The sequence below is a fragment of the Colias croceus genome, chromosome 6 (genome assembly GCF_905220415.1).
Source record: "Colias croceus chromosome 6, ilColCroc2.1".
NCBI lineage: Eukaryota > Metazoa > Arthropoda > Insecta > Lepidoptera > Pieridae > Colias > Colias croceus.
In genome coordinates this window covers 1107907-1119981 of record NC_059542.1, presented here as the reverse complement: position 1 = coordinate 1119981, position 12075 = coordinate 1107907, and the positions used below count along the sequence as shown (strand labels likewise).

Sequence of the window (12075 nt, the reverse complement as noted above, 5' to 3'; positions counted from 1 at the left end):
TCAATTGAAAGTCAAATAAAATAAGAATTTAAATAGACATCAATAAGCTCAACTTATAACACCTATATTTGACGAACACCAAAAAACATGGTTTCCATATAAAGAGATATAAAAAGCAAATGAAAATATAACATTTCCATTATGCATGAAAAACTCACCAACAAATAAGCCAATTTCGTATTTAACATACTTTCCATCAAAGCTCATGCTATTTCCAAACGCTCTAATACCAAAAAGCGAATTGAATGGAGATTAGAAAAATCAGTGAAAGCAATTTTTTATTGGAAATATCTTAAAGAATGTTCAATATATTTGAACGCGAAGTAACGAGAAAGCCGTTACGAAAGATTACACACCAACAAAGGAAAGCAGCAAAAACCTGCGCCCATTGGATTCAGACGGAATAGTAGCAAAAAGTCACGTAGAATATTAGATATTTAAAATTGGAAAGGGCCACCTTTCGCGTTTTTGTACTAAATATCTTAATTTGCAAGAGGTACAGTGAATTTATCAATTTCGATTGCAGTGAAATTCTGCTTCTTATTTCAGTAACCCACATTTACTCTATGTCTAAGAAAGATTAAAAACAATACATATTGAGTTTCCTGAAGAATAAACTCATAGTTCTATAATAACGGCTTCATAGGAACTTAGCAATTTCGTTGATGTTTATAGAACTTTGTGGGTTTTTTTTAAAGTAAGGAAACTTAATAATTATACAAGAAGGAAGCTCCAGTATTCTGAGTGCATACTGCTTATGCTACATTGATATTTTTAAGCTAATGCCAGTATAGATTCAACGACCGTAAAATTATTAGGTACCTATGTAAGTAAAACTAAAAAAACACAAATTAGAATATACAATTTCGCTAGGTACAAAACTAACTGATAAATGAAACCATCTACGAGTTGTAATATTATCTTCATAAAGAACATAGTTAACATAGTCTAATAAATATGCTAGAGTAAACCATTTCTATTGCGCTGCCCATTAGCCGAGTCTAAAATTTCATATTCATCGATGCAAATGTAGCGAATACATTTTGCACCGACGTTGATTATAAGATGTGGATAAAATTATATTGCTGAAGATCCCTGGGGGCAGACGCTAAATTAATCAGTACCCAGTATGGCGCAGTTTTGTTGTGAACTGGTCTTTTTCTTTACAGGGTAAGACTGTGGTAAGACGGTAATTGTGTATATTGTTGTACCTATGTCTTATTTGTAAGTTCTGTGCATAAAATTAATAATTTTAAATTTTAATGTACAGAATTTACATTTCTATAGGTTAAATGTGTATCAGTACCTAGGTATGTATGATGCTTAGGTATGATGTTTTGAAAAACAATTGAAACCGTTGATAATTGCAATAAATATATCACACAAATTTTGAAAATTGTGTGTACTTTGGAGATTTTGAAAAACTAAAATCATGACAGTAAATTAATTTATATGTATAGGTTTTATTACGTTCCAAACAATACTTTACGGTTCCACTTTCTAGTGTGATAATATTTATTCTGATCTGTTTCAATTCTACTTACCATACCTTATCAAATGAAAAAGCTTCATTAAAATCGATCACAATGTATCCATCAATAATAATGTTTCTACGTACAATACAATAGAAGCCTAGAATCAATTGTCACGAACCATCACCGTTAAGTATTTGTGATTCTAAGATGCCTTTCCAACGACCAGCTAGGCTTTGTATAGATTTACAATACCTACCGATATTCCATGACTGTCTTAAATATTTCGAACTGTCTAGACAGTTTCAATAGATAATATCAATAGGTAAAATAATGTTTTTAAAGACCATAGTACTTGTGATAACACATTCACTTAGAAACTAGAGTCTAAATATTCAGCCTTTTTTTTTCAGCCATGGTTGTCCCACTGCTGGGCAAAGGCTTCTCTTCCCTCCATCCACGTCTTCCTATTGTGAGCAGTTTTAGTCAAATATTCACTTAGAATGCGCTTAATTAATCAAAGTAACCAGGTGCTACTATAGACAATAGACGCCCAGTAAAATAAAAATACATCTTTTCATCTCAAAACCCTACTCTCAAATATGTGTGTCCTCAGTCCTGATTTTTTCCACAGCGTGAATTATTTTTATTTTTTTGTAACTAGAATATTAAAACTATAAGTAACCCTTTAACAAATAACTAGTACTACATATTAATAACATGACTCCAATGTATAATTCAAATTCCTTGCAACAAAGTCACTGCAATAACCGACAAAATTTATCACCTATCAAAACAATTACGCAAACAAATTGATTACACTAAAATAGCGAAACAATAAATAATAAACTATACGTCACTGATAACAGCTCTAGGAAAGCCACAAAGTGCCGACATGACGTTACGTTCACTATCTTTGAACCTGTGACCTGAACAATTTCTATTAAAACGATTTTTAGTGTCGGCAGTAACTATTTAGTAATATGTATTATCGCAGTGTTTTGCTGTCGTTTGAAACTTCGAGTTGAATAATATTATATTGTATAATTTGTCTTTTAAACTGTTAAAATTCCTCATCATAGTATGTAGTATGTTTCAATTATTTTAACACGCACTGCTCGTTCGTAAGAGACGGCTGCTAAATAATAAAACTCATAATCGTATAAATGTTTTACCTTACTTGCCTGTAATAGATTTGGTACTGCTAAAAATTAAGCTCATATTCGAAAGACATCTTTAGCCACAGACTTTAAAAAATAACATACAAGAAAATACTATCGAAGTTAAAATTGGCTGATAGACAGCGATCGCCGATCGTGATAAGCATGTTGAATGTTGCTGCAGCAAAGTTGACTTTTAGAAATATCTAGAAAGGCCACGGATGCCTATAATATGTTAGCATAATATTTCTACACTATTTCCATTACTTCTTAAAAGTATAAGATTTAAATTTGATAATGATTTTAAATTCATATTAATTTAGTGTGTTTTCAATGTCAAATATATCTTGATGTTTTCTATCTAGTGATAGGATCGTATAGTTTTGTGTAAAATCGTAACAAATAAAAAGTATCACTACATAGTATAAAACTAAGTCGCTTTCTCTGTCCTTATTTCCCTTTGTATGCTTAAATATTTAAAACTACGCAACGGATTTTGATGCGGTTTTTTTAATAGATAGAGTGATTCAAGACGAAGGTTTTAGAATATAATTTATTAGGTTTTAGGCAAAGCGGGCGAAGCCGCGGGCGGTAAGCTAGTTTCCTATAAGTTTAGATGATATTAGGCTCTTACAACTTTCAAGGACTCACACACGAGTCCTTAACGCCACGCTATGCCATACGTGACGATCTTATCAATGTAGTGTCACGACGGATGGATGCACAACGCCTGCATAGCAATGGAACCGATCTTGAGATAACGATATCGATGAATGTTTATTCTCAATGAGTATTGATATTGTCTTGTCAACTAGCTTTCTGAGCAAGGATACGGTGAGTATTGAAAAGAAGTTCCATTGGAATTTTATGTTTAAACAAGCCTATAATTATATTATCCTAAACACTTGCAGACACAAAAACTATAAAAAAGCTCGGATGTGACATGAAATAAAGATAAACATTAAACAATATGTTCCTATCTGGAACTTATTTTATTAGTCGTATGTTATTATTATAACAATTCAGAAGCATTATTTTTATTAAGAGTGTATTATTTCTTAACTATTTATTAACCCAAAAAATATCTATTGCGAGCTTTATTTTATTTATTTATTTAGACATACCAACAGAGTACACATAAAAATTATAACAAATAAATCCACCTAATATGATCACCAATTACAGGTATGCACAAGAAAACTTATATAATTACGTTACTGCTATTTTAAGTGCTTAAATAAATATAATTACAAATTATTTTGTTAGCCTGTATATATTATATAGTATAGGAGGTAGCAACGTTGACAAGTGAGCATTTTAGTATAGTTGGTTCTTTGATATGCTGTTCCTCTTGCTATTTCGGTTACAGTCCGGGCTGTCTGGCTGGCCGCAGTGGTTGCGTTTATTAGTGCGCATCTTATCTGCACAGGAAAATATCCTTAATTTAAAGTCATTTTTTAACGCGTAATTTTTAATCTTTTGCCTTTAGATAGATCCAACAGACATAATTTTTTTATTGCAAGACGTTTTATTCGTTGTTAAATAGGTGCCAGACGCAATTTTTTATTTAAAATAATTAAAATGTCATCGAAATAAGTGAAATTCTATCAAGATATCAAAAACCCAACTATACTAAAATGACTTTTTTTTAAACGTTGCTAGCTCCCGTAATAATACGTCATGTCAGAAATTTGCTAAACTTTAAATTCATTTACAAGGCACAACTTGTTGAACAAACATTAAAAATCTTAAATGATAACTTTTACGAACCTTGAAAATAATCTGTAACGAGGAGCGATGAGAGGCGCGTAAAGGTGAGGTGTGTAGAGGAGAGGTGAGGTGAGGTGAGGTGCAGAGGGGGCAAGACATTTTGGCTATGCGTTGTAAATTGAGACGGGACTGTACCGAAGGGGATTCACGGATGTCGAGACAAAGCTCTCTTGTTCTAGTTGTGTAATGTGTACCATGGAAAATTCCCTACGGTGAATCCCCTGACGGTAAAGTCCCTGAGAGGCGAGTTGTTAGAGGAGAGGTGCGGTCTTGCCTCCGACAGTTAGTTTTGAGGAGCGATAGCGTTAACACTGTAATATTTTATCTTTTATAAGAAAGTATTGTGAGTGAGTTATTTAGTGAAAAGACACTGTTATCTGTTTAATTACTTGATATTGTTATTATAGACTTAGATTGTATAAGAAAAGTGTGTTCTAAACAGATATACCTTGACTGTTATATGTAAGCTGGTATTGTGAACTACTTATAGTGAGTGATCTGCGATTAAAGACATATTAATTAATCAAAGTGTTTAATTTATATCTTTTGGACATTATATTTGGTGGCAGCGGTGGGATGAAGAGGTCGTCAGGAAACGGCCGCTTCGTGCGGATGAAACGTCCAAAAGCTTATCAGGATCAAGTAAGTGATGAAGATGAGGAGGTTCTGTATCGTAATGTCGTCGAGTCTATTGTGACTAAGAAGCTAAATGATCTAGCGTCTGAAAAAATGACCAAGTCTAAGAACAGTGAAGTGAATGCAGATCGTCTTATACCGGATTTTGATCCAGAAAACAAAGACATGAATGTCACTAGTTGGATCAAAAAGATTGAACAACTTGGAGAGATCTACAAGTGGAGCGATGAAGTGAAGTCCTTTCATCTACAATCAAAATTACAAGGACAAGCTCGCACTTGGTTCAACCGATTGGACTCATACGAGTATTCATGGAGTGAATGGAAGACGAAGCTAACTAAAGCTTTCCCTAGATATCATGACTATGCGTCACTCCTAGATGAGCTTATGAATAGGAAGAAACAAGCGGGTGAAAGCATGACTAAGTACTATCAAGAGAAGCTAGCAATGTGCTACAGATGCCAAATAAGTGGGCAAGCTGCTGTTTCGTGTATCATCCGAGGTCTCCCCTTAGAGCTGCAAGCTAATGCTCAAGCATTCCAGAGTGGCAGCCCGGATGACCTATATGAAGGATTTTTGTCCGCTTTAGACAGTTACAAACCCTCAGAAAAGCCTAACTCTACATTGATACCTCAATCTTCAAGAATTATTAATAAAGGCCATTATGTGAGCACACAGAGAATGGTTGCAAAGAACAATGGAACCCAAGATCCATCCCAGATTTGCTATCGGTGTAAGGAACCCGGACACACAGCACCACAGTGTACTATGCCAGATATGCGAAAATGCTATCGCTGTGGTAAAACTGGGCACATAGCTAATCGGTGTGCAGAAAAGACAGGTGGAGAAATGACTAAGAAAATACAAATACTAGCAGAAACAAAAAATTCATTTGTGAAAACTGTATGTGTAAACAACATATTGACAAAAGCATATATTGACACAGGGAGTGAGGTGAATGTCATGTCATTGACCGCAGCAGAAACATTGAATTTGAAACTGAAACCCTCATTCAAGCGACTAAGTGGTTTTACTGGTGCACAAGTTCAAGCAAAAGGAGAGGTGAATTTTGACATAAAAATTGATCAGATACAAATGAATACAAGTGCATTAGTTGCAGATGTGGAAATGGGAAGTATAGCTCTCATTATTGGACAAACAATCTTGAACCGAAGCGATATCAACTTGAATGTTTCTCAACTGAAAGCTGAATTAAGCATGAATAATACTAACCCAGTGAACACTATCTGTGCTATTGAGGCAACTGCAAGTTATAAGGTATTGCTGGAAGAAGATATAACAATCCCAAGAGGTGATAGCTTGGTGAAAGTTTACATAGAAGACAAACCAATAGGCATGATGTGTTCAAGATCAAGACAGTTCAGCCTTGGGGAGGTGGAGTATGCAATAGCAAGTAGCCTGATTCGAGATGGTAGCGGTTATGTGAGAGTCTGCAATCTTGGGAGCGCAGAGATTCACTGGAAGAGGGACAGTACTATATCAAGGGCGGAGAGGTGTGATGCTGTGGAGGTTTCAGAGGTGAGCATACTTACTGTTAATAGCTGTGAGTTAAGAGGTGAGGAGAGTATTGGTGGTGTTGATATTGCTGACATTGACATAGGAGAGGTCGATAGCATTCAGAGGCATGAATTGATTACTTTATTGAAGTCATATAGTGATTGTTTTGCTGGTTCTAATAAGGATATAGGTTGTACTAATTTAGGTGAAATGCAGATTAATTTGACTACAGACAAACCTATTAATAAGAAACCATACCGATTAGGACATAGCGAGAGACAGATAGTTAGGAATAAGGTATCAGAAATGTTAGAAGGTAATATAATTCGAGAATCGACGTCACAATATGCTTCTCCAATTATTTTAGTCCGAAAGAAAAATGGAGATTATCGGTTGTGTGTAGATTATCGCGATCTAAATGCTGTCACTGTTAAAGAACGGTTTCCACTGCCACATATTGATGACCAAATCGCCTGTTTAAATGGTAAATTCTGCTTTACAAGTCTAGATTTGTACTCAGGTTACCATAACGTATCAGTAAGTCCTGATTCTATACACAAAACAGCTTTTATTACGCCGGATGGTCTCTTTGAATTTATGAAGGTTCCATTTGGTTTAGCAAATGCCCCTGCCGTGTTCATGCGCATTGTTCAAAAACTAGTTAATTCCGTAAATAGTAACGATATAATAGCATTTATCGATGATATATTATTGTCAACATCAACAACTACACAAGGAATAGATCTACTCCGAAGATTTTTGATAAAATTTCGAGATTCTAACCTAAAATTAAATATGTCAAAATGTTCGTTCCTTAAATCACAAGTGACATTTCTAGGGCATGAAATTAGTGCTGAGGGTATAAGACCCGGTAACTATAAAATCGAAGCTGTTGCTAATTTTAAACAACCCGAAAACGTTCGCGAAATTCGTCAATTTATAGGGTTATGTAGTTATTTTCGGAAATATATTGCTGGGTTTGCCATCATTGCTAAACCATTGACTAATTTAACAAAAAAAAATCAGCCTTGGAGATGGGACAGTGAACAAGCCGATAGTTTTGCTAAGCTCAAAGAGAAATTGTGTTCTAGACCAGTTCTCGCGATATTCAATCCAGCACAAAATTGCGAGGTTCATACTGACGCTTGTAAAAACGGCCTAGCGGGTATTCTCTTTCAAAAACAGGAAAATGGAGAATTAAAACCTGTTTATTTTTATAGTCGTGTGACTACTCGGGAAGAATCTTTTTATCACAGTTATGAATTAGAGACGCTTGCGGTTGTCGAATCTTTAAAGTATTTTAGAGTATACATTATAGGGAAACCGGTTAAAATTGTCACAGACTGTTCAGCAGTTCGTTATACATTATTAAAAAAAGAGATCGTTCCGAGAATAGCGCGATGGTGGTTAACGATTCAAGAATACGATCTGAGTATAGAATATAGGCCACAAGAACGCATGCAACACGTCGATGCATTAAGTCGGAGTCCGATACAACTAGAAACAAATGAATGTGATCCCATCCCTAATCAATTTGACACTATAAATATCAATCAGATAACGGCGAATGATTGGTTTTTGACAGTACAAATGCAAGATAGTAAACTTCATAATATTATTGAACAGTTAAAACATAATAATTGTAGTACAGAGGTGTCTAGTAATTACAAAATTAAAGATGAAAGATTATATAGAAAAACACTAAATGGAGACAGGTTAGTTGTGCCCACATTTGCTCGTTTTAAAGTGTTACAAAAGTTTCATGATCAAATCGGTCATGTAGGCTTGAAAAGATGTAATGAAGTTATTAAAGCAGATTACTGGTTCCCAAAAATGACCCGCTTTATTAAAAAATACATTAGTTCATGTATAGAATGTGCATATAGTAAAAATGACTATGGTAAACGAAGTGGTGAGTTACACCCAATACCAAAACCTAATGTTCCCATGGCCACAATTCATATTGACCACTTAGGGCCTTTTGCTAAGACAAAGAAAGGCTATCAATACTTACTTATGATGGTAGACTCTTTCTCTAAATTTCTTGTAGCACGACCATGTAGAACAGTGAATTCAGTAGAAACATTAAACATTCTTAGGGATGTGTTTAGTTTATTTGGATATCCAAAGCGTATAGTCTCAGACCGTAATCTTGCTTTTACTAGTAGAATTTTCAAAGATTTTACAGCAAAACATCAGATACATCATACTTTGAATGCTATAGCTTGCCCTCGTGCGAATGGCCAAGTTGAACGCTATAATCGCACTATTTTAGATGCGTTAAGGACTAGTACTAAAGATGAAAGCATGTGGGTTGATTGTTTGCCTGATGTTGTCTGGGGAATCAATAACACCTTGAATGAAAGCTTAGGTTACCACCCTTATGAAATTATGTTCAGTCAAAAGGGTCACCTTTTACCTAATTTACATGCAAATTGTGATGAAACAGACACGGTGGAACAGAAGCGGGAGAATGCTAGTAAGAATTTAAAGCGAAAAGCTGAAATAATGAAAAAGCAATATGATAGTAGACATAAAGCAGAGAAAGTATTTAGTAAGGGGGATTTGGTTTTATGGAAACAGGCACCTAGTGGTGGTCATGTTAAAGGTGTAAATACTAAATTACAAGTTTTATACTCAGGACCTTATACTGTTATTAAAGTGCTAGGCAATGGTCGCTATGAAATTAAAAGTATCAAAGGAATAAGAGGCTATAAAAAGTTCACTGGTATAGTGGCTGCAGATTCTCTTAGAGCTTACACTTCTGTTCCCCAAAATAGTGATTCTAGTAGTGATGAGGAAGTTGTAACTAGGGATGATCTTATAGATTTGCTGGAGAGCTAATGCAATTTTGGTGCACCAATTGCGGTGCAATTGTTACAGGATGGCCGACTGTAACGAGGAGCGATGAGAGGCGCGTAAAGGTGAGGTGTGTAGAGGAGAGGTGAGGTGAGGTGAGGTGCAGAGGGGGCAAGACATTTTGGCTATGCGTTGTAAATTGAGACGGGACTGTACCGAAGGGGATTCACGGATGTCGAGACAAAGCTCTCTTGTTCTAGTTGTGTAATGTGTACCATGGAAAATTCCCTACGGTGAATCCCCTGACGGTAAAGTCCCTGAGAGGCGAGTTGTTAGAGGAGAGGTGCGGTCTTGCCTCCGACAGTTGGTTTTGAGGAGCGATAGCGTTAACACTGTAATATTTTATCTTTTATAAGAAAGTATTGTGAGTGAGTTATTTAGTGAAAAGACACTGTTATCTGTTTAATTACTTGATATTGTTATTATAGACTTAGATTGTATAAGAAAAGTGTGTTCTAAACAGATATACCTTGACTGTTATATGTAAGCTGGTATTGTGAACTACTTATAGTGAGTGATCTGCGATTAAAGACATATTAATTAATCAAAGTGTTTAATTTATATCTTTTGGACATTATAAATCTTTAAAATGAGGGAAATGATAAAAAATATTCAGTAAGCCGAGGGTAGCGGTCAAAGCAATCAGGGGGTGCAATTTGTATGGTTTAATTAGCTGAGAATATCTGGGCCAATCAACGGGGGCTTTAATTATGCCCCAAATCTCGCGGTTGAGACTGACATAAATTTTAAACGTGACTCCGTTTAATTTGGTGTTTACTCTTTATTAAGGAAATATATATCTAAACTCAACAATTACAATGTGGTTTGGGTTGTAGTGTGTTTTGCGTATTTTCTAGTATATAATATTAGTTAGATAAAACATAGTTTTGTAACAATATTCAAACTCAAACTCAAACGCCTAGCCATGTGTTTAAACTAATTAATTTTACACATTAGCATTACCACACAAACCAATGTTTATTTTACAAAGAAAAAGGAACGTTTTAGTTCAAGGCGTAATCTATCCACACAAAAAATTTCACTTAAATCAATTCACTTGTTCTTGCAATGAGTATCAAATGTGCATCCCTAACTTTCAGATTTATTCCCTTATTAGTAGGTACATAACCATGTTAACAGCAAAGCAAGTCGTGTATCTATCCCATAGAACGGTAAACTTTTCTAATCAATAAGCAGACAATAATGTTACAATAGCCATCTAAGTTCTCTTATGGGCCATTTTATCAAACTTTTTACATTAGATACTATATCTTTTGTTGTGAGCGAAAAATTGTACCTTGTAAGTTGTAATGCAGTGAATATGAACATAATGTAAAAACAAAAGATTTAATTATTTGTTTTTTATTGAAGATTTTTATCGTAATTAAGATAAATAAACAACATTTTTTACCCTTTTACTTATCGACTCGTTTTCGCTTCGCTTCGCTTTTATTCGCTGGAACTTCTGGTTGTCTTATGAGCCTCTATTATTGATATTAAGGTTGTCATCAATCATATAGAACACCCATAATAATTATATCTAAGTATAATCTATATATCTTCAATTTGGTTGATTATACAATATAAACTGATTTTACACATCTACAACTAATTTTAATTTTAGCCTTATTACCTATGCAAATAACACGTCCCTGGGATATTATAAAAAACAGATGCTACTCTTTATTAAAGTTATCTAAATGTAGGAAAAACGTGGCTGCCTGTAAGAATATTTATTTATACTAGCTGCGCTCCGGGATTTCACCCACGTAGCTCCGTTCCTGTTGAACTTAGCGTGATGATATATAGCCTATAGCCTTCCTCGATGAATGGGCTATCTAACACCGAAAGAATTTTTCAAATCGGACCAGTAGTTCCTGAGATTAGTGCGTTCAAACAAACAAACTCTTCAGCTTTATAATATTAGTGTAGATAGATGGCTCTGTCTTACATCTTCATACATATATAAAATATAACCTAAACTCGGCTTCATAATTTCCTTATCCAGTCATCTATTGGGCGCCGTTTGTGTACCCTTATCTCGAGACTCATCATGTTCCCATACTATAAGAATATGTTTATAACTTTTTGTGGTGTATTGTTAATTACAGTTTATCGATAGCTATCGAATTGGCAATTTGTTTTAGTTTTTGTGTACATTGTTATAAGGATATTAGTTTGGACAAATGGTTATTTGTTTTATCGGATATGTGGACAAAAAATGGCTCCAAGGTTGGGGATTCTTTGTTTTTTAGTTTCTTTTTAAGCGTATAATAATAAGTTGTGTTTTGATGAAGTGCAATTGGATTTAGGTTTTAATTTAAGTGAAAATTGAAATGTATTGAAAGTGAAAAGGTGCTTTTTTTCATACAAGACGATGTCTTGCTGATATATTATGCAAAATATTCATTACGAATTTATTTACGAAACATTGTTATATTCCATCCAATAATATAAAACAATATATTTTTAACCATTTTATTAATACAAGTTAACATGAAAATATTGGTTGTGTTTCATATCAACAGACAAATATTATCAAAATAAACGGAAACAACGGAACAAAGACTATTTTTGAAAAAGGAATCTAACCCGGAAGTCTCAACTCAAACCGGAAGCGAATCCGACACACCAGTTAGAAATTCCAATATCTACAAGAT

General features: G+C 34.4%; 1 protein-coding gene across 1 annotated transcript; it reads left to right on the top strand.

Moving 5' to 3' along the window:
• Positions 1-4412: 4412 nt before the first annotated feature.
• On the top strand, positions 4413-9959 carry LOC123692567. Its single transcript, XM_045637323.1, has 2 exons — positions 4413-6577; positions 9440-9959. Exons 1-2 carry the CDS (start codon positions 4979-4981, stop codon positions 9452-9454), a joined length of 1614 nt encoding a protein of 537 aa, XP_045493279.1. The 5' UTR covers positions 4413-4978; the 3' UTR covers positions 9455-9959.
• Positions 9960-12075: the final 2116 nt, after the last annotated feature.